Source organism: Mesitornis unicolor, unplaced genomic scaffold (assembly GCF_000695765.1).
Source record: "Mesitornis unicolor isolate BGI_N332 unplaced genomic scaffold, ASM69576v1 scaffold18695, whole genome shotgun sequence".
NCBI classification, from domain to species: domain Eukaryota; kingdom Metazoa; phylum Chordata; class Aves; order Mesitornithiformes; family Mesitornithidae; genus Mesitornis; species Mesitornis unicolor.
The window spans coordinates 66,323-90,226 of NW_010186384.1; the positions used below are offsets into that span (position 1 = coordinate 66,323).

The 23,904-nt window shown below is 40.1% G+C and overlaps 1 protein-coding gene across 1 annotated transcript in view; it reads left to right on the plus strand.

The window, feature by feature from the left end:
- Window positions 1–23,904, plus strand: part of LOC104541165 (contactin-associated protein-like 5) — a gene marked incomplete at both ends in the record, with an annotated part of 63,489 nt that overhangs the window by 19,456 nt on the left and 20,129 nt on the right. Inside the window, 3 exons of the mRNA XM_010185144.1 lie at window positions 7,537–7,801; window positions 11,672–11,821; window positions 12,932–13,103. Coding sequence (XP_010183446.1) covers window positions 7,537–7,801; window positions 11,672–11,821; window positions 12,932–13,103 — 587 coding nt within the window. The remainder of the gene's footprint in view (window positions 1–7,536; window positions 7,802–11,671; window positions 11,822–12,931; window positions 13,104–23,904) is intronic.

Genomic DNA, 23,904 nt, shown 5'->3' on the forward strand with positions numbered 1-23,904 from the left:
TGATGCCAAAATAAGGAGATGTTTAGCTGAAGAAAGGAAATGAAGAGCTCATGAAGAGATGCTGTGATGCTTTGATCTTCCTAATGCTCGATCCTATGTACTCACTGCAGTTGAGGGAAACCCCTTTTCCTTCCATTATCTTTAGTTGATAGGAGTTAAAGTTGTGTTTTTACTTACCAGAGCAAACCTTGCACTGATTTGAGAGAAGTGCAAGATATTTGTAAGGCAGAAGTTGTCAGCCCTCAGATATGCTTGAATTTTTACATCGGCCTGCCATGTTGAATCTGGGAGTGACAATTCAGCTCAGCAAGGAATGTGGTGACACATAAATGCATCACTGTAGTGCCTCAGGGAAATAACCAATTGCTAGCATCAAAGAGCAAGGAAGGATACCTAGTGACAGGAAAATGTAAACTAATAATTCATTCCCTTTATAGAGAATCCAAACATGCTATTTTATTAAGCTGATTTGAGATGCCTTCATCTTGAGAAGAATTTACTTGTCTACGCACGTCTCGTTCCAGCAAAGCACTGTTGCAAGTGTTGATATATCTGTGAATATCAGGCTGGTGATTTGTGAAGGCCCCTACTAGGGTTTGGAGACCCAGGAGTTATTAAAAATGCTGGAACTATTTAGCGACGTTTTCCACAACTTCCTATAGGACTAAGTTAAATTTTTTTAGAAAAAAGTTTTCTGCAACTGTTTAATGAAAGCATGAGTCATACACACATATTACAAAGATAACTGAATTTGCTGTTCTTTAGGTAAGGCTGGTGAACTCAGGCCCCAGAAATATTTGGATCCTGTAAAAATAGCTTGTAATGATTTCTTCTATCTTTCTTTCTGCTCTCTGGGTCTTCTGATGAGTTTCCTTCACATCCTACCTACAGTGTGGAATAGTAAGAAAGTCTATATAAATAGCACTTATCTTAAGATCCTATTTTATTGTTGCTGTATGGTATAACAGGATTGTTTTGAAAGAAATTGTCACCTCAATCAAGGTCTTGAAATAAAGTTTATTTAATGACAGTTTTCCCATTTATTTCAGTTGACTTTGTCTGCAATACTGAAGACTTTTGGTCTGTAAATATTTAATCCAGCATATAACTGCAATAATAAGCTCTCCTTTTCCTGATAGAAAAGTTTCTTTGTGTAAGGATTTTGACAGCTGTGATGACCAAAAGTGAAGCAAGTCTTTTGGGGAGAGAGACCATATTTATTTATAAGACTAGTCTATGTATGCAGAAAAAATGACATGTTTTTGAGCAAACAAAGTCTTTTTGAGAGTCATCAGCCTTCAGCAAATTACAGGTTAGAAACAGTTGCTCTGAGTTTAATTTATTACATTATCTGGGTAGTCAAATTGACTGAATAGGGCAGTTAGTACCTGCTGAGCATAGGAGGATGTTGCAAGGCAGGAGGTGATAAGGCTGTTAGTCCCTGTAGGAGAGCAAGAAAGATGGCTAATTATTGTCATAGGAGTTAGCAGGGGATACGTAAAATGGGGGAGAACGTAATTTGCTGTAAAGTCAAGGCTTAAATGTCTTTTTTTAAGGTCTTACTCCAATTGCTAAGACCCTGAAACTGCTTGGTACTTGGCTGCCCGGCATAACTAAAAAAGGCAAGCTGACCCCATCATAGTCAAGAGCCTGGAGTGTGTGCAGTTCATACCAAGCAGTTAGGCTGGTGCTGGGCTGTGATACACGGAAGATTGGAATTTAAAAGAGAAAAATCTAATAAAGAAAAATAATAAACAAAAAAAGCTGATAAGAATTGCCTTCTATGCACTTTTCTATTTTAAGGTAAATGTGGCTCTGTTTTCATAATAATAATGATAATATAAAAATTTCCTTTGCTTCTGTGTTTTGTTCTAGGTAATAATAAAACTTGATAAGCTGTAGATTGGTTTACCTTGAACTGCAGCAAAAATTGGGCTTGGATTTTGCTAATTCACAAGTTTGATCTAAGCCATCTATGTGTCTTACTTCTGGCAAGGCGAATTTGAAAGGCTGGCTTCATTTCTGTTTGTTATTCAAAGGAGGGAAGATATTAAGTGGTCTGTATTTTTTTGTGTGTTTCCTGCTGTGCTCTTTTTTTTTTTCCTTTTCCTGTCTCTCTGAGGGAAATGATGTATGATTTTTCCAAATTAGCTCTTTACTTCTCTCATCTTTTGTCAGCAACTCTTATCTATTGTACCACATAATGAAACAATAATGTACAGTTACTGTGGGCATTAAAATGGTAAAATTCTTTGTTCCACTTCTGGGGAGTGACATAGCCTAGGAGTCTGAGATAAAGAATATTCGGAAAAGTCTAGCCAAGTACCTCATCCCTCACTCTGTCCTGGCTGTGATGTTTCTGTGTTTTCAAAGAACTCTTTTTTTGTTAAACACTACTTTTTCCACACAGGAACATTAACTTAATGTAAACAACTTAAGTCCATGTGATAAATAATTAGCATTTTATTGACATATGTGATATCTAGAGTGAGTGAGGTTAAGGCAGTTCTCTATCACAGAGGTCATTATCACAAGGATATATTAGTTTCAGTGATGCTTGGGTCGGGATATCTTTCAGATTTCCATCATGAAACTTTGTTCAGAGAAAGAGAAATCCACTTCAGTATAGGAACTTCTCTGAAAGTATAAGCCCTTCTTAGGATAGACTAGTTGTTCACTCAGTGGAGACTAATCTTAACTCAAGTGCATTTTTGTGCTCGCATATCCAGCTTGAAGACACTTTGCACCAGTATTTTAGAAGGCTGGAGCTGGTTTCTGGTTTTGATTTGCTTTTCATTCAGTGCTTAGCAATGTGTCTTGATTTAAGAACAACTTGAAATCTATGTGGATCTCCTGACATCTCTTCTGCTTGAGATTAGTTAATTTTAAAACAGGATTTGAAGGGACCTCCCTCATTCTTAAAATTCACTTACTCAGAGTTGAATAATAATCTTTCATCTTATCCTTTAAAACTACATCAGAGGTCACCTTTTCTCTCTGTTACAGTCTTTGCAGATTCATGTGTGACCTCAATCTCTTCACAGCTAGAAATAGTCCTCCAGTTTCCAAGCTGGAGGTATTCTTGCCAGTTTACCCACATTTGTATCTCAGCAAGGCGTGAGATTTTAGTCCCCTTACCTGTCATATGAAATTTTCCTTTCTAATGCTCTGCGGAAAACAAGATAGCCTTTTTATTGGATAGTACCCATAAAGTGATTAATGAGGAAAGTAAGTGCCCATTTGATACTCTAACCTGCAGGTAGAATGAGAGCTCAGAAATACTCATTTATTGTTCTTCCTCTTCAAGCTGTGATCTTGGCCTGTATCCTTTGGTAGGCTAAATGCTGAGGATTTCAGTTCAGCTGTCAGTTTGAATAATTTCCCGAGTATCTATTACTGTTGATTAGTATTCTGTGAGAGTGATAGGGATGTATAAGAAACTTGTCACCAATTGCCTTGACTGTGGTGGTGTAGCAGTCTTCTGCCTTCACTCAACAGCACGCAATACTACATGAAGAAAGGCCAGAAAATATTGAAATGATTCATTAAAGTTATACAGGTTTTATTGAAGTCTCACAGAAGTCACTGGAAAGACTCCCAGTCAGTTTTGGATTAGGTTAACGGCTCAGAGGATCTTCAATGTAATCCACTTTTATCCTCATCACTTAGCAACTGTGTTCTTCCATTCTCTTTTAAATAGGAAAGGCTCTGATTTTCCTTGAAATGCTGCAATGTCTTGTCGCCTGTCCATTCAACATCTTGCTTGTTCAAGAACCGCCTCTGTACTGCAGAACTACTCTGACTGCAGAAATCTGAAGTGCTTGAAGTCTTGTCTTGAGACAAGCATCATGGCAGCCAGTGAGCAAATTGCAAATACCTCCATTGCATTTCTAGGTCTAGAAGGTTTCTCTTCCAAGAACAGTGAGAACCCTTTCAGAAGGGTTCAGATTTCAGAGAAATCTGCTTATTAGAGGAGTCATTAATCAGTCTGGAGATGCTGGGCTCAATGAAATTCTCAAGTGCTACGTAATAGCTGGAGTTTCCAGCAGCTGGGTAGGGCCTCCTTTATTTTCTCTAGGAATTAGATTCTTTTTGTCCCATTTCCTAGCCAATGAGGTTTTACTTTTCAGTTAAAATGGATTCAATTATAAAATCAAGTGTCTGCCAGAAGCCTTGTGTTGTACCCTGGAGAGTTCCAGAATTGCTGCCAATTAAAGCAAAATGCTCCTGATCAGATGCAAGTTTAGGAGGAGTTGTTTTCTTTTCTGCCTTGGACCGGCTGGAATAATTCATCTCAGAATAACATTCAGGACAAATTTAACAGTTTTTGTAGTGGGATCCTACCCACTTCAGTGGATGAACATTCTTCAGAGTAACCACTGTGTGTTTTGTTTTCAAATTGTCATGTTACTGTCTCTAGGAATGTAGATAGCATTGATCGGTGCAAGGATGTCAGCAGCTATAATTGGTGTCATATGGTTTTGCTCTGGAATGCTGCTTTAAGTTTTTTCTCTCCTCAATGAGTCAGTTGAACTGATTTAATTTCCCTTGGCATCAATTGGTTTATTTAACTTTTTTTCCCAATTGTCCTTCCTATCTTTTAGCTCTGACTAAAATTAGTTATTACCCCTTACATCATGAAGGTTTCAATTCTTCAATAAGTGTAACAAAAATACTTTGTTAAAAGAACCCCCCCCAAAAGGCAAACAAACCTCTTTCCTATCCTCTAAATTTACCCTAAATCCCATGTACAATGAACATTGCAACAACACTCTTTTATGTGTAATCCTAACTGCTTGTTCTCGTGGCAGGTGGAATCACACCTGCTTTGCTTCGGTGTAGTCAATGGAGATGCTACAGAGCTTGAAGTCTCACCAAGTTCACCATGAGAGGAGATGAGGAGATGCATAGGTCCTGCCCATATGTCCCAGCATTGGTTATGGGTTCACTCAGCACTCCTTGCCACACGCCAAGAACCTTATATCAAAAGCAGACAGAAATTTGGCCTTATATTTGGGCACATGCATATGCATCAGGGATACTTTGCTATGGTCCTGCTGCGAACAGCTGAAGCATATTGACTACACTGGCTTATTTTAAGGCTGTCTGAAAGTTTGTTGTGCATTGCAAACATGTTTTTTCATCTTAGTATTCATCTTCTCTGGCACTGTTATGTCAGTCCAGGCATAGCTTGTTCTGCTGGTAGGTAAAATCTGCAAAGAGCTTTGAGGCAAAAATCCTATACAAATGTTGCAAATGCTCCCCTCTACAGTCTTGCATTTTGTTACAGCTTCCCACTGTCAGTGAAACAATTAGTTCAGACTCAGATAATATTTGAACTTTTCTCCAGACTCCAATGTTATATATGTATAAGATCTGTAAATGTCTTACTGCTTTGTGTGGAGTTACTTGAATCACTGTAAATGTCTAAAATTCCAAAGAAAATTTGTCATCAGCATTTTAAATGTCTGAACCTTTAAAAAGCTCTACAGAAAGTTAACCATAGTTGTTTATATCACTGCAGTTGACTGTTTTGTGTAACTTGTCATTAATTCAGTTGAAAATGGAGGTGGAAATATAACAATAACACACACAAAAAAAGCCCCTGGTATCTCTTATGTAGGCAAAACCCAGCAGGTAGTAGAAACTTTTAGAAGACCGAGAGCAAATTTCTGCTCTACTTCCCACCTGATTAACATTCAGGTGACTATAGATGATCTTTGGATTACATCCTAAAACTCATTCTAACATAATGTACCTATGGATAACTTTTGCCATTGCTAAATCTGGTATGTAGCATTCTGCGCCTAACAGGGCAGGGAGTATGTAAATAGCTTGATAGATATATATCTATCAAGGGTTGTTTCATCCAGTGATAACTTGGTCTATTTCTGGCACTTTGTTTATATTCCATTTTAAAATAAAGACTAGAAAGACATTTGAAAGTGATAGGGAACAGTTCTGTCAGCTGTCTGAGATTTCAGAGAGGAATTCCCCAAGCATTGTGCAGCTTTCTACATGTCCATCAAGTGCCGTTTGTTATAATTATCCTGTTTAGAGCAAGGTACCAGCTCTGACTGGTGCAATGGAGAAAGCCTTTTACTCTGATGTTTTCATCAGATTACAGCTGGTATTTAAGGAAGCAGGTCAAACCTAGTTCAAAACAAGCTGGCTGCAACAGTCTCCTGGAGTGGCTTTGATAGATGTGGCTCCATCTTTATATATTGTTAAGATTTTATTAGATGGCTCAAATGACCTTGTTGGATAATCTATAATGACTGAACAAAAAATGGTGGAATTGGTTCATCTACAAGCTACAGTGATACGTGCTGGTACAGATTCTGCTAAATGCTTTTGGATAAATGTGCTGCACTTCTGGGCAAATAGCACCATTGATTTCAGGGCTGGATGGCTGAGGTAATCAACTAAGTTTGGCATTGAAACGGTGTTGGTTTTCACCACGCTTGTTATGTATGTAATATTTTAATAATTCCTCGAAACACCCCACGGAAACCATGAGACCTAGAACTGGCCAGGAAATCTCACTATTGTTTCATCCTGCTGTAAATATTGTATTCAAGTAACTTTTTCTTTGAGTTTTGTAATGAACTTTTACATAATTTCAGAACTGTATTTTTAATTATTTGTATTATTATTCTTAGATGACTTTTATTATTTGGAGTAGCAGAGGGCTGTGTTACTCTAAGTTAAAGAAAACATAACCAGTAGTGCTGCTGCAAGTTATATATTGAATATTTTAAATAAACCTAGGAAATTTGCCTCGTGTTTCACCCCAAGTAGTAGATTCAAGTAAATGAGGGAGTTTTTGCTTTTAAGGTTATGTAGCAGTGGTGTAAACAGGCAAAAAAGTACTGTCATTAATGTCTGAGTTTTGGCATATATTTAGAATACATCTAGTCTGTTTGATTGGATCCCTGTGCATTGGAGGATCCTTTGTTCTTTCACTTGCAGCTTGCCTTGTTTCCACCTCTGTAGGCCCATCAGTGCAGAGCCAACACAGGACATTTGTATCACATCCCAGAGCACATGAAGGTTCAAGTGGATTTGCTAGTGCTTCAGTGTTGGTTACTGGAGTCAACACAGATCCAAATGAGTTTGATTTTATTGAAGTAAAGCTAAACTTGAGCTTGAAATGGAAGGTGCTGGGAAACACAAAGCAGATGTGGCCATGTGGAGTTGGTCTGTCTGGGCTACCAAATAAGCCCTTCTGCACTTCTGGTCTTGATATGGGACATTTGGGCATGTTTAGATGCTTCTAAGAATTGGAGTTTTGATTTTTTTATTCACCTCCTCCTCTATTTGGGGTTGAAGTAAAACTTTGAAGTCAGATGCGTTTTCCCAGAATGGACAGATATGTTTCCTAATGAGCTCCAAAGATTTGTGTCTGAATAGCAAATAACTATTTCAGCTTTGAGGGCCATTAGAAATCCAGTGAGCTTATTTAGCTATGGATGATTTGTGATGACCAAAAAAAAATTTGTCATGTTCATTATGTTTGATTTTTATTATTTGCAGGGGAACGTGACCTTTTCCTGCTCAGAACCACAAATTGTTCCTATCACCTTTGTCAGTGCCAGTCGAAGCTACTTGCTACTACCCGGCACTCCTCAAATTGACGGTTTGTCAGTCAGCTTCCAGTTTCGAACATGGAATAAAGATGGCTTACTTCTGTTCACTGAATTGTCAGAAAATTCGGGACCTCTCTTGATTTACCTTCATAGTGGGAGATTGACACTACTTATTCAGAAAGAGACGGAGAACCCAGTGGAAATCAGTGAAGGTACATTAGTTTTGTTTGATCTCATCTGTCCCCCTTAAAAGATCCAACCTCACAGGATAAAAGGATGGTGAGATAAGGAAGCACCCAATCGTCCTTTCTCTTTTCAAATTTTGTCTTTCTTTCCAGTGGTAGAACCACTCTGTGCAGCTTGAGATATGTCTAAGCATGGAAAGTTGGCATCCTGAGATCTCCAGGCTCAGTGTACCTGACAATTAGCTCAGCCTCTGTGTTCTTAGAATCATGCCAGATTTTCTTCAGTCAGGTCACATGAAGACCTTCTTGTTTCTCATCCTCAGATTGTGCTGGTCGCCTGAGAACCAGCTCAGCCCCTGAAGCTTTACACTCTCCCTTTACGCTACAATTAGAAGAGAGACTGACAGTAGAATTCCTCTCCTCACATTTTCTCATTGGCCTCCTTAGCCAGTTTGCAAGTTACTTTGTGCAGCTGGTGGATTGCAAGAGGGTGAAATGGGGTTGCCTCTCTGACCTAAATTTTGAGGGAAATTGCTTGTAAACACATACCAGAACAGCTATTCATTGGCTCCCAGAGACAACAGGGAAACAATTTCAGTCTGTACAACAGAGTCAGGACCAGAGTGGCCTAGCTGCCATGCCAATGTGACCTATATAAGCCATGCTGGCATGCCAAACAGAAATGTTCTTATCCCAGGCCTCTGCATATCCCTTGCTGCTATGCAGCCGTGCTGGGTGGGAGACTGGGAAATTCATTTTCCATGTAGATTGAATACCCAGTTTCCAAAGGTGGATGAGTAATGGAACTCAGGTGGAACTAAATAATAATAATAATAATACTAGTATCTTCTAAAAGAGCAGCTGTTTAAAAATATGTAACATGAAAATATTCCCAGTACAGACTAAAAGAGGGCAGATGTGCCTATTAAAAGAAGCAGAGATAAAATCTGACAGAGCTGTCAAAGCAGAGCTCTTCCGTATGCATGTTTCATTTCCCTTTACGATAGAAAATGAGGCAGCCCTGCATTTACCCTTATTCATGTAGATTGCTATGGCCTTATCTTGCTGCAATCGAATGCTGAAAACTGAGTTTCCAGCTTTTATTGCAGTCCTAATTAAATTGTTGACAAAGCTGAGACAATGTCAATATTTGGTTGGGTGTGTGTCTTTTTATATAGTGCTGAAATCATGAACCTGACCCCAGCCTTTGGGGCTATCCAACATGTTGCTAAACTGCTTACTTGCAATTGCTGCATATTTTCCATTTGTAAGTACCACATTCTGCAGATGTCAGGTACTCACTGTAAACTCCTCTGCTTGCTCAAGAATGGACCTATTTTTGACCAAACAGTGACCTGTTTTGTTTTGTCATCTTTTCAAACTTTTACAATAAATTTCACTTCAAGATAGACTTGTTCTAGTTGAAAAACCATCCGTTTTTGCTGGGAAGCAGGCCCTTTATTCTGTGGAAATTGTGCATGTGTTAATAGCCATTGCTGTGGAAATTGTCTCATTTTCAAATTCATAACGAAATGGCTTTTCATATACAACACCCACAATTTTTTTATTTTTCTTTGTACTGTTCTCACACCTCTTTGTGTCACTAAGTGCTTATTTGTTTCTTCTGAAAGCTATATTAACAAAAAATATTCCATTAGGGAAGGGAGTAAATACTAGTTGTTTGTGCCTGCTCTCGCTGACTCCAACCTGATGGTAGTGCATTTTGAGCTGCAATTAGGTTACTTTTGTACTGCACCACTGCGTGTGAGCTTAGAAGCTTGCCCACTGATTTTTTCATGGCTGTCAGAGTAGAGGATGTGGAGCTTATTTGTACCTGTGTGGTGTTATTTCAAGAGTCGTGAGATAAAAGAACCATAGGATGGTTTGGGTTGGAAGAGACCTTAAAGATCATCCAGTTCCAGCCCCCTGTCATGTACAGGGACGCCTCCCACCAGACAAGGTTGCTCAAAGCCTCATTCATCCTGGCCTTGAACACTTTCAGGAAGGGGGCATCCACAACTTCTCTGGTGAATGTTCCAGTGTCTCACCACCGTCTCAGTGAAGAATTTTTACACAACATCAAATCTAAATGTATCCTCTTTCATTTGAAAACTTACCCCTTGTCCTGTCAGTACACTCCATGATAAAGAGTCCCTTACCATCTTTCCTGTAGGTCCATGTCCTTTTCCTCTAAGGCCCATGTCCTTCTTATGTTGGGGGCCCCAGGGCTGGATTCAGTACTCCAGGTGGTGTCTCATGAGAGGAGAGTAGAGGGGGAGAATCACCACCCTCAGCCTGGTAGTCACACTTCTTTCGATGCAGCCCAGGATATGATTAGCTTTCTGGGCTGCAAGCGCACATTGCCAGCTAATCTTAAGTTTCTTATCAACCAACACCCCCAAGTCCTTCTCCTCAGGTTTGCTCTCAATCCATTTCCCCCCCGCCTGTATATTTGTACTTGGAATTGCCCCAACTCATGTGCAGGACCTTGCACTTGGCCTTGTTGAACTTCATGAGGTTCTTACAAGCCCACTTCTCAGGTCTGTCAAGGTCCCTCTGGATGTCATCCCTTTCCTCCAGTGTTGTCACAGTTTAAGCCCAGTGGGCAGCTGAGCACCATGAAGCCACTTACTTCTCCCCCCAGTGTGGGGTGGGGAGAAGAAAAATATAACGGAGTTGATAGACTGAGACAAAGGACAGGGAGGGTTTGCTCACCACTTACGGTCACGGGCAAAAGACAGATTCTTCTTGTGAAGAAAAACAAACAATTTAATTTGTTACCAATAGCTTCAGAGTAGAATAGTGAGAAATACAACCACATCTTATAGTCAACACTGTCCCCACCCCTCCCTTCTTCCCAGGCTGAGCTTTGTTCTCAGTTTCTTTTACCTCCTGCCACCTCAGTGGCAAAAAGGGGGGTGGGAGTGATGAGTTGCAGTCAGTTCATCCTAAGTGATCTCTGCCGTTCATTCCTCTTCAAGGGTAGGGAGGACTCCTCCCACTTTTCCTCTACTTCCACATGGCACCCCTCCCACAGGAGAAAAGTCCTCCACAAGCTCCTCTGTGGGTGCAGTTTTCCTCAAACTGCTCCAGTGTGGGCTTCCCTTCCGCACGGTGCAGTCCTTCCCACAGACTGCTCCAGCACACACTGCCCATGGAGTCACAGCCTCTTCAGGGGCAGCCACCTTCTCATGTGGATCTCTACTCCAACGTTGAATGCTTATTGCCCACTTAGCACAAGTGCCTAGAAGACAAAGAGGCTACTTCATACCATAATATCTCATGTATCTTCATAGGTTCTTGGTCAGAGCAACAGTCCCAGCTCTCACAAGACCCATGTTGAAATCCAATATAGAAAGGCTTCAGTACATCCATCAATAAGACTGTGCACTAAGTTAGTGCTGGAAGGTTTCAAGAAACATAAATCCTACTAGTACCTACTGGAGTTTGTCAGATTTAATATTGGAGCCTGAGAAAGGCTATGACCATCTGACTGAATCTAATCCTCTGCAATCTCTGGCATGTGTTTAGTACTAGAAGCTCAACAGAGATCTCTATGCACTCCTGTGAGCTATTAGCATGTTCCAACAGAGTGAAAATAAGACATAAACATCCACAAAATGGTAATAATGTACACCATACTGAGTACCAGAAACAGGTTCGATTAAAATGTGAAATGACCTACTTTAATACTCTCAAAAGCTTTCCCTTTCTTGGGACTTTTCTTCTATGCCAGTTTGTTTCCAGAGGTAATGAGTTCCTTTCAGCTGCCAGTTCTCCTTGTTTTGGGGTCAGCTGCATATTTGGGGTCACAAGTTGGAATCAAAAGGAGGTTTGAAGAATGCAGTTGCCTCCTGCACCTCTTTTTTCATTCTTTGTACTTGTTTTTTTTGCCAGGCACCAATCTCCATGATGGGCTTTGGCATTCTGTGAACATCAATGCCAGAAGACATCGCATTACCCTGACGCTGGATAACAATGCTGCCACTGCCAGCCATGCAACCACTGTCTCAAGGATCTACTCTGGGAGCAGCTACTATTTTGGAGGTAGGCTGTTTCAGACAGATGCAGGCCAGGTTTTCATGATGCACATCCACAGGTGTTCACCATGGGTGTCTCCTCAGCTGCATTTTGCTGCTAAAAGCAAATGTTGTGATAATTTATTTTAGACCCTTTATTGAGTAGCAGTGCATGGAGCACTGTGGGAAGATTGATAAGTCTTGGTCAACCCTGACAGAGAGGAACTGCTAATACAGCTGTGAAAGTAGACTACTGGTAGTGGTAGCCAATGGGTGCCTACATCTAGCTGGCAAAACACGCAAAAGCTACATAGCTGTATTAGCCACAAGTGTTTTCCTAGTTAAAAAGCCTGAGGACTATTAGTGTTATTAATGTTCCTGTAGATATCACTGTCCTGATCAGGCTCAGTGACTTTAGACTTCAGAGCTTAATTAACATATGGCTCAGATCTACAAAGGTATTTAGGTACTGTGCTCTTATGGAAATGAGTGTAGGTTTAGCTCAATTTTGAAAATGGAAAGCACAGTCTTGAAAAATACTACCTTCTGCTATTTGGAGTGGAAGCATTAATTTAGATAAAGGGAGTGTCATCAGCTGTCTTTTTATCTAATGTATTTCTGTGTAGTACTTACTGCAGTGAGGCTCTGATCTTGATGAACCCTCTGGATACAGCACTGAGGATGCACAGGAGGCTTTGGATTTCAGAGCTGGCCAAATGGTGAGGAAGCTCAGATAAGAATGGTTTTCTTGCTTGCTGTCCACAGAATGTCATTCTTTTACTCTGTGGATTGCCTCAGCAGCAGAATTTAACTCATAATGATTTTACAATTTGCATAGCTTTTTTGGGGGGAGTCAGTTGCTATCAACTGTGGAGTTTAAAGAAGATGGAAAGAATCACGTTTTGGTTTTGCTTAGCACATGTGAAAACCACATACTCTAATGTTCCCAGTGGCTGCTCTCTCTTGAAAAAGATTATATTTTTTTTCTTAAAGAAGGTTTTATAAGACAGAAGGTTGCATAGCACAAAGAATGAAAACACTTGGAATAATGAGCCTCTGAGTTCTTGCATCAGGAAATCCCAGCAGAAATAGATGAACATTCCAATATTCTTCTCTGCCTCTTCTCTTTTTCCCACAGGGTGCCCTGACAATTTCACCGATTCCCAATGTTTAAATCCTATTACTGCTTTTCAAGGCTGTATGAGGCTCATCTTTATTGATAACCAGCCCAAGGACCTCATTTTAGTTCAGCAAGGCTCCCTGGGGAATTTTAGTGATTTACAAATTGATCTGTGTGGCATCAAAGACAGGTAATTATTGTTTCCTCTTTCTTCTGTTTGTTCTTTTTTCATCGTGGTGGTTTATAAATACAGGTTGCATTAAGTGAAAATTCTAATCTGCCAGCATTACGGATATTAGGCATAATAGAACTACTAATAGAAAATATTACAGCAAAGATAGGAGGACTGGAGGGGAAATGGTTTCAATTACATGAGGCTCTCTTCACATTGACTTGTAGGAAATAGAGTATGCAAATTCAATCAAACTACAGATTGGTGAAAGGATTAAATTTTATGCATAAACAACATTTGATTGCTTTGAAGTTTTAAAGAGGAATGAAAGAGAAGGAAAAATTATTTGATTCATCAGAACATGTCATCCCCTTAATATACTAGCTGTTTTTGCTGAAGTAGATAATTTACAATTTATCTTGTTAGTCATTACAACGCAGCACATTTATAATGAAGATATGGTACACCTCATGCAACATACTGCCCATTCAGTAGGGCAATATAATGATGAAACGTCTGTATCTACCAGAGACACATTACAGTTTAAATACTGATCTGAATCCCTCCTAATCTGAAACCTGACAGGAAACCGAGATTCTCTCATAAAGAGTAGAAAGGAAATAAGCAACCAATTTTTTTACGTATTTCATAATTTCTCCTTTGCTTCCTATAGATTTTTAGTGTCAAAATATTTCTGAATTATTTCTGCAGATATGTACTCTGAAGTTAGTATGTGGAATAATAGGCTCTGATTATTTTATTTTTTTAAATCTAGCTAAGTTATGAAAAATGGAAATGGAACTGCTGGAAATTTCATGTACTTCAGTTAAGGGAGTAGTAAGGATATTTTGGAAATGTGTTAGGAGCTTAAGCATTTGATGTATTTTTTTTCAGACGTGTTGCTTAGAGAGGTGGTGCTGAAAGCTGATTGCTGTTATTGCTGGCTGTAGGAGGAATCGGCCTGCTGGAGCTGCAGCCTTTTGAAAAGTGGGCAAAATCTCTGTTATGTGAGATCTTTGTGCTCCTCTGCTGGAGTCCAGAGGAGGGCCACAAACATGATCAGGGACTGGAGCACCTCTCCTTTAAGGCCAGGCTGAGAGAACTGGGGTTGTTCAGCCTGGAGAAGAGAAGGCTCTGGGGGGACCTTATAGTGGCCTTCCAGTACTTAAAGGGAGTCTACAGGGAAGCTGGCAAGGGACTCTTTATCACGGAGTGTAGTGATGAGAGGTGATGGTTTTAAAATGAAAAAAGGTACATTTAGATTAGATATAAGGAAGAAATTATTCACTGAGAGGATGGTGAGACACTGGAACATATTGTCAGAGTTGTGGATGCCCCCTCCCTGGAAGTGTTCAAGGCCAGGTTGGATGGGGTTTTGTGCAACCTGGTCTGGTGGGAGGTGTCCCTGTCCATGGCAGGGGTTGAAACTGGATGATCTTTAAGGTCCCTTCCAACCCAAACCATTCTATGATTCACAGTAGAATCCAGAACTCCAGTAACTGTGCTGACGCTGTTTTGCAGGGAAGAAGGAAGGATTTTTTTTTTTTAATTATTTTGGGTTTTTTTGGTCCAAACCATATTACACATTTTATACATCTGGGGCACAAGCTTGAGAGAGGTTAAATTTACAGAATTTATTTCAGGAAATTACAAAAGTTGTTCAAAGTTTCACAGGGTGAAGTACTGATGGTGCAATACTGAAATCAAGAGTGGTTGTAGCAGCAGGAGACAGTTGGAAAGAGGGATGAAATTCAAAGAAAATAAATAAGGATAATGCAGACAAGAGGCACATCCTTTGTGTTGTTTTGCCAACACAATTGATCCTAAGCCAGTGGATGAGGTGAAGAAAGACTGAACAAGAAAATATTTGTGGAGTGTGTTCCTCCTAACCATTTTTGAAAATTTTGGGTTCTGCAAGCCTATATCATGGCATAATTGGTTACAACAAACTACAGATGAAAAGCCTGGGAGAACAGGAGATCTGAGTTCAGATCTAAAGACGGTATTGCTGTCTAATCTGCACAGTGTACCCTTGAGTATGTTTTCAAATCTTGTTCAAATTGGTTCATTGGACAAAATGTCTGACACTGCTATAATTCAACTAGTGACTGTATTTCAACTAGTGCTCTGTATCGCAGCAGCTCTGAACTACAGGAAAGTTGGAGTCTGGCTCCAGGTGTGCAGTATCCAGTTGCTCATTCTCTCTATATAAGGAGTGTTAAATCTCTCTAAAACCATCTTCTTAGAGCAATGTGATCTCCTCTTTCTTAATTATAAGATTTATTGCTGTATGCACTGTAAAGCACATGGTTTTGTAATTTTAATGCATGTGGGAATTGTGTATCTTAATTAACATGTAAATGGAACATTTGTGTTAGTTATCTAAGCAAAAATCCTCTTTTAAGGAATGAGCTTCTATTTAGAAAGCAGTTTATTTGTTACAGGCTTGTAGGCCAAGCTCATTCAGACCTGGGTTGTGAAAGCAGTAGTTAGGCAACCACTGCAACTTTCCCTGATCTTAAAAAGAGAATTAATGACTGTATTTTGAAAGATGATGAACTGGGACTGCTATTGATGCCGCCGTTGTTTTCGCTACTTGCAACCTCAGTGATGCTTTGAATGAGGCCACCCAGCAGCTGCTCTGGTCCTGGCTGAGTAGGCAGTTCAGGATATATCTACAAGAGCTGGGATTAGCAGGTAACACACAGAAAACTCATGTCTTCTGTGCTTTCAGTAGGTCATTAAGGCATTGTTCAGTCTGGAGTTGAACATAGCAATATGGAGTACCCCAATGATAGAAGACTGCTAGTTAACATCGTCTCCTATTAAGAGACTGCTTGTTTTTAGCCCTCTGCTGCAGTGCCAGCATCACTAATGTTCCTACTGCTGCATGTCAAATCATCTCTGATTTGCCATCCCTTGTACAGTACCTACATGTTGACCTTAGGTGACACATCCTGTACAGGGAGAGGTATCCCCAAGTCTATTTATATCAGCGCTGTGTCTGTTCCTGCAAAGCCCTGCAAAGCAGTGGTTTATTTCCTTCTTCACTTCCTTCAAGACAAAGCTGTTCCTGCAAACTGTTCCCAATGCCTTGTGGAACAGGAAAGTAGAATCTGTAGGAAGAAGAACTTTTTCTTATAGTAGTGCATATGTAGGACTCTTGGCGTTATCCCCACTGCGTGCCTACTGTTAATGTAGGTAACTATTTCTTTGTTTCTTTTGTTCTTTGAACGTTTATTTGGTGTGGCTGTCCAAATACACAGATTGCCCAGTCTTTTCTGAGGAAGTTGCCAAGTGTGGTGCTTACACTGCTGCCGTTATGAAGTGTTAGAGGTCATAGCTGTCTGCAATGTATTTATCCCTATTTCAATGAGAAGTAAAGAAAAAATGAGACAATATGCTGCTAAGCCATAGAGGTTTGCTCCATCTTTAAAAGGAAGTGGATTTTAATTTTATCCCTCTTTGTTTCTGCCTTTTCAGGGTTTCTGCTTGGGTAGGAGTGCAGGTACACGTGAAGGGTTGTTTTCTTTACACTGAATTAGTAAGTCAGCAAATACAATTTCTTACATCATGGTGGCATTTTCCCTCTATAGTATGGTATAGAGCAGAAAGTAAAAAGGCAGAGGTGGTGCCATGAAGTCCTTGAACTCAGAGTTTTTGTTGGAGAGGGTAAGAGATCTCTTTGAATATCTGTGCAGTCTTTTGCAACAGTACATCTAATACATTGACCATCTCTGACCAAAAGCCAACTGGCATAGGCCCAAACAAATAAATGCAGACTCTCTTTGAATTTATTTTCAGTTCAGAGTGATACAGATTAAGTTCATGGCTACAAGGACCGTACAGCCCTCACTCCTGGTATTTTGCACTGTAAGTGCTTTTTGGGAGGGGAAGCATATTCTGAGATGACATATTAAACCTAAAAGCTTCCAGGGAAAAACCTGAGCAGCAAGAAAGTCTGATGAGAATAGAATAATGCTTCCTGTCGTTGGCTCTTAATCTGTAGGGAGGTCGTCGATGTCAAGGGATGGGGAGGTGGCAAGCAGCATAAAAAAATCATTTACTTCTTATAGATGCTGTAAGTCAGAAGAGATTCACTCCCTTTTATTGATCTCCACTGAGTTTCTATCTTAAAATGTATGGCCAGACTTCCCGTCCTTCACCTGCAGGTAATGTGTTAGGTGCTTTACAGATACAAGTTGGAAAGACATTCCTAAGTACTTCTGGTTTAAGGAAAAAAACAAACACAACACGTTGTCTCTTTCCTAATGGTGTCTTCACTTATGCGTTTCCATTTTACAGTGTTTGCAAAGACTTCTTGAACTTGTCAAACAGCCTCCTGGATATGAGTTAGAGATGTGGTTGCAGAAACTTCTCATTCAGCAGGGTAAGAAATCACAGCTGCATCTAGTGCAGTGGCCAGCTGGGCAGTGTGGCTGACACAGAGCTCATCTTTCCATCTTTTTAGCACTGATGAAAGGCATGAGGCTGCTGTCCCCAAGGATGCCAGTGCTTCCCTTCCCCATGTGTGTGTAGCAGAATGGAAGGTTGAGTCTTCTTGTGCCTTCTTAGACTGACAAACCATAACCTGTTTCTTCAGGAGCATGGTAATGAAAATACTGGTTTCTCTAGCACTAATAATGATTCTCTAACCAGAGGGTTATTCACTGCTGTGATGGGGCAAAAACTTAAATCAGTTGCTATTTTCTTAATGCAGTGTTTTTTGTGTTGGCTTAGAAGGAAACATGCTTGCTGCCATTCCCTTGATCTAAGGAGGACTCCTGAGTCATAGCATTAACAAGCTCTTAGCATCTACAGCCTTCATTTTGAAATTTGGAGTAGCTGGCAACTCTACAAATCTTGAAATACAAAACAGAGCTGAGATAGACACATTTGCCAACTTGTTTTGCTCACCGAGTGAGGAGCAGCAGGGGATGAACAAACCTCGTGAAGTAAACACTAGCCAGGGTTGCCACTTGGTGTTTAGCTGGTCCTAGGTTCATTAGCAGTCATGCTTCTATTCTCTATGAACAAATTCAGAGCTCAAACTGTTTCTTGAATGGCCCTGTCTATATGAAAAGACACAAAACAGGTCTAGAAAACATCCCCGGTAAAGAAAGGTTGATTAAGTTCTGGTTCTTTAACCAGAAGAGTTTGCTGAGGGGCAGGCAGCATAATGGTCTTCAGGTGCTAAAAGGCTGCTGCAGCACAGAAGGGAATAATTATCTTTTCTGACCAACATGTATAGGAGAACAGCAATGGCATAGACTGCCTGAGGAGACTAAGTCTCTGTCTCTGGAAGACTAGAAATAGGTTAGATGAGTCTGTAAGAAATAACGAACATGGGTATGGATGATCCTGCCTTGGGGTGTGAACATGGACTAAGTGATCTTCTGAGTTCCCTCCAGCTCCGTGCTTTTCGTTTGCATTCACTCAGGCTTCTCTTCCAGCTGGAGCAGTTGTGTCTTGTTCTTGCTTTAGGGATTCTGAAATGTCAACAACAGTAACACTGCTTAAGGTAAAAACAAAAGGAAAAAAAAAACCAAAACAAAAATAAACAACAAAAAGCAAACCAAGAACATGTGGGAAATACCTTTCAGGAGTTCATCTCAGGACTTGTCACACCTATGAGAAAGCTCATTCAGTGGGTGTATCAGACATGCTAAGGCAGTGATGTAGCAGGGTGTAGGGACCATGTAGCCCATAGGCATGGTTTGGTAACTTTTTTTTTAACCTGAGTTGTACAAGTAAAGTTTGGAGTGTGAGGAAATGGAGGAGAAGGAGCAGCACATTCTAGTCATTTGTCACTTCCTTGATTTGCTTCTTGCTTCTAAAAATGCAAGATTAATTTTTACAACTGCAGGATGAAGCTTTTTGGTTGCAGAATTTATTGCTCTGTTTTTTCTTGAGATTTCTTCTTTGCATGATGTCTAGAATTATGCTTTAACTCAGACTGTATATTTTTCTTTGAACAGTAACTTGATTCCCTTCTACTTGGCTCTCTATTTTCACAAGATCCTTTGATGACTTGGAGTTGAAGTGTCCTTTCAGATGTGGTCAAAACAAGGGCAGGAAGTTTGTAAACTGTTAGGAGAAGGCAGAGACTGAGGCACTGGATAATTATGAGAACAACTTCTTCTTAGTAAATCAAGCTAACAACTGTGTGTTGATCCCTTCACAACCTCTATTTCAGTTGCTAAAAGATGAAGTGCGGATCCAGTTGGATGTATTCACTGACCTCAACCTTGGTCTGAGCAGCCTTTTCCAAGAAGTATGTCCTCTCTGGAACACTCAGAGGTGGTGCTGTGTGCTGCTCTGACTGTAAAAGTCTGCCATTCAGGCCTCTTGGCTGTTTCTAAAAGTGACACTCTGTTCTTTTGTGTGCCACAAACTGTTGTCTACAAGGAGAGATTAAATAGGCTGGGACTCTTAAGCCTGGAGAAGAGAGAGCTAGGCAGGGTTGTACAATGAGGAGCAGCATGCAGGAGGTGGATAATAAACAAGAATTTGCTGTTTCTCACAAATTCAAATGTTACACAGCATCAAATTGGATTCTGTTAGATGCAGTAGAGGTCAAATATAAAGGCAAAAGCCAGTAAGACGTACATGAATCTATAAGCCACAGATTGCTGGAAGCTGGCAAAGTGTTCAGTAGGATGCTCTTCAACTTATTTCATCAACATCTTTGCTGTGACACTGTCAGACTAAGGAAATAGAAGGAGAGGCACTGTTGAGCTGAAGGGAGGTGATAATCTTAGAACTAGGAAGTCTAAGTTCCTTACTGTTTCAGAAACATTCTTTTCATTGTGGGCAGCTCTTTGTACCTTCATTCTTCAAAACCAGAATATATTTTGTCATGGCTGTGCTAATCTCAAAATAAATTGGAATTTCACTATGAATTTTGCTAAGTACTAATACTTTCTGTACTGTTTTCTATTCCTACATGGCAGTGGAATAGCTGGGATGTGGGTCTGTCTGTGTGTGGGCAAACAATGGAAGGCATAGCCTGGGAGAAATTCAGACAGCCTCTCATTTAAAAATAAATGAAATGGGTAGGAAAACAAATATACAGATGCTGACAATTTGGCCACGCTGTTGAGAAGCTCTGGAATTTCCTGTTCAGTAATTGGCTGAAATGCCAGATTTTGGGACTAGAAATACTAGCTTCAGTCCTGAAGCTGAGTTGGTTGTTTGCTGTGGTTGGCATCCTGTTCAGAGAAGAGATGCAGGAATGAGGGCTCAAGAGATATTGCAGCTCAAGAGTTGCCATGGATATTAGGAAACTGTGCCAGAAAACCATTAAACCTCAGTCCAGAAACCCTGTGGATTTCCAGCCCTTCATCGTATGGCACAGATGCTCCCTTTGGGCAGAGCAAGGCTGTCTGCTCTTACAGCAGATGGACCCCTTGGAATACAGCAGCAAGAGCTGCGGTGTTGCCTGCAGCGTGAAGGCATGGGTTGATTGATGTCATCCACTTCTTGCATTCAGTGGGACAATCTACTTTGTAGTGTTTGTCACAAAGAAAATTCCATTTCCAGCAATTCTTACACTCCGTGTGTACACGGAAGTAAGATCTGGTGCAGTTTCCCCAACCAGCCTCTCCAAAATCTTTAAAGAGAAGTGCTCAGGAGGCATTGCATTTGGGATAGCTTGTGCCAAACAGCTGTCGTAAGGGGAAAACTGGCCTCATTTTCCTCTGACTCGACACCTCTCATGGAAGTAGTCTCCTTTGCTTCTCAAAATGTGCTAGACAAATGGTTGCTTCCACCAAGCCTTTGAGGACTATCTTTAGGTGTGTCATATCCTCTTGAGACACATCTTTAATGATGGCATTGGTTACAGTAATGCTTTTGAACTCTTCAATGCCCATCACAAAGGATGTGGTATTTAAGTTGGCCAGTGACAGGGAAAACTGCTAAATCTCTGCTAAGGAGCCTGAAATTTTGTATGATCCTGCTATTCCTGCCAGGGCTGAAATACCTTGAGACTGTTGACTTTTTGGTAGCAAAGTTTACCTGGACAGAGGTAGGGCTAAGGCAGGTGCAGAAGCGTGGTGTTGTACACTCATTGCTGTATCGTCATAAGTTTTGTACATCATTTGTGCTTGAGTATGAGAGGCACACTAGTCTTGGGATTAAGAAGGCCATTTATGTGTTGAACCTGTCTTTATTAATAAATGAACTATGAGGGTAGTCAGACCCTGCTTTCCTTTAGGCTCATATTCGCATGAATGCATAGATAAATGCATGCATTGCTCTCCCTGTCTACAACTGTTAGGGTACTTTAATCTGATTGCTGCAGTTCTTGTTGATTTTGCGCTGATGAAGCTTTGACTGGGTTGTCCTATTTTTACTTGGCTGGCACCTTGCCCTCACTATAGCAAATACTGACAGTACTTGTCAAGGACAACTTTGGGAACTTCAGTTCCCTTAAGTGACCTGGGGGAGGGGCAAAGGGGGAAAAAAGATGGGATTAATGTTGAATCCACCTTGGGAGATGGACAAGTGGTGTATCTTGGAGGACATCCTGGGAATTCCGGAGATCTGCAATGAGGAATGCTAAGATGACCTCAGATACTTTTTTACGAATCCTGGCAGTGTTTCATCTCTGTAGCATCAGCAGGCAGAAACAAGCACACACTGATATTGCTGTCCTTATTAAACCAAGATTCATCTGCATATTCCAGTTCTCCTAGCAAATACAAATGGAGAGAACAGCATGCGGTATACATAATAATCACTGTGATGGGATTGGCATTAACAGCTTACCTCATTAGGGAGAAGCACACTGAGTTGATTCATGAGTTTGCTCTCCTGTTCTACTCCAATAGAACACAAAGAGCACAAATAGCATCCTCAGTCCCTGTCCTGTTATCCCTACCCATGTTTCATCTGTGAAAATTCTTCATAACATTTTCTAAGTAAATTAGCTTAAAGTGTTCTTTTTTTCTTGCTAAATAGAGCTGACCTTTTAAATCTTGCTTTATGCCTATTTACTTTGTAGATTCCATTAGATTTTACTATCAATTTTTACTTGTAAGGAATAATATTTTTTTTTACTTTTCCCTCCTTTTCTTTTAGTAGAGACCTTAACATTGCTTCATGTGTTATGCTGTCAAAATGGGCCTTTGGGAAATTAATTACTATTGCAGGTGAAGGGTGTTAGGATAAATCCGATGAAAGCACAGTCTCTTTGCATTTCCCAAATCTCCTCTAAGATTTAATGTATGCCCTGCAGCAGACACCAAACTTCATATGATTTTTTGTTTTCTGAAGTTGGCCATGCAAATGAGAAAATATCCTGGCTAATTATGCCCAGTGAGTTTTAATTTTATTTATTACAGTCCCAGGCTGGGATTGAAAAAGCAAACACTTAATATTGCATTCACCCCCACATAAATACCTGCAGTGCATTGCAGAAAAAATAAAACCAGAACAAAACAGCCCCACAACTTGGCATCCATTCTTTTCATTCTCTCTCATATTCCTATTTGCAGTATTTAGTGTCTTCTCTGCAGAAATGACAATTATTTTGTAGTCCGAATTACTTTATCTTTGTGGGAAATCCAGTTATGTTTTCCCTTGGTTTTATAGCAACAAGTTGGAGGTTTTTAGATAATGCTCCTTGAATTTGGGAGATGATAAAAGTGGGACATGTTGAAGATATAAGAGGGGATGTTATCTGTCCTTTTTAAAAGCATTTCTGATTTTGGGTAAATCCCAAATTAGGTTTGACTGTTGCCCACCTGTATCCCTGTCATCAGCCAAAACAAAGCATTTAAACTTCACATCTCCTGGTGCTTGAATACCTGGATCTTTTTCTAGAAATTTTCCATTAAATGCTACATACAGGAGAGGCTGTCCTGCCTGGTTATAAGGACCTCATGGTCCAGATTATAGTGCTTCTGATCTTTTGTGTCACTTTAAAAAGATTACTTCAATCCTGTTAATGACTGGTTTCCCACTCGTCTTTTGTCTCTCTTGCCTGTTTCAAATGTAGGCTCCAGTGGACGTGTTTAAAAATAGCACAGGGTACAGTGAAACTTCATGTCTTGTTTCAGTTTCTATTTTAATTAAGGAAATTGTGGACAGGTTTTAAAAAAATAAAATCCCTTTCTCATGCTTGTGTTGATACTTTGTAAAACACTGTCATTTTCCTTTGTGTTTGTACAGTAAAAATTACAGTACTGTTAGAAATGTCTCCTTCATCAAATTGTCCTTACAGGATTTAGCTTTTTCCTCTTTCTTTGTGCTAAAAACGAAGCAAAACACTGGAAATAATGATGTGGAAATGAAAGGGGGAAAATATCTTAAATCCTAACTATGTTTCATGGTGGGGAAGGAAAAGGTGAAAAAGATATTTTAATGACTTAGTCCGTTGTAAAGATAATATACAGTGGAAAAAAAAGTATTAGAAATAGAGGAATACATGACATTCTGTGAGAGTTGAAGAATCCCTTGGGTCCTTCTCAAAAGTGTGCACCTACATTACAAGTTAGACATCGTACCTAATGTAATTAAACCATTGCAGGGAGCTCATTTTGGTCTGTGAGTGTGAGTCATGGAAATTCCCTCAATATCACACAAGTTTTAGGGTGGAAGGGTAGGATGCAGAAAAACTGACCAAGATTTAAGAAATCCAAACCCACAATCACCTAGAACCTGGATGTCAGAATTAAAATCCCTGCAGTTCTGAAAACCATCTTCTCATATTTATTCTAATGTTTAAACTTAGCGGGATAATACAGGTAATGACAGAGCTTCTCTTGGATACTGTAGAGGCTGACAGTGAAGTGTAGTAAACCCTGTAGAGGCA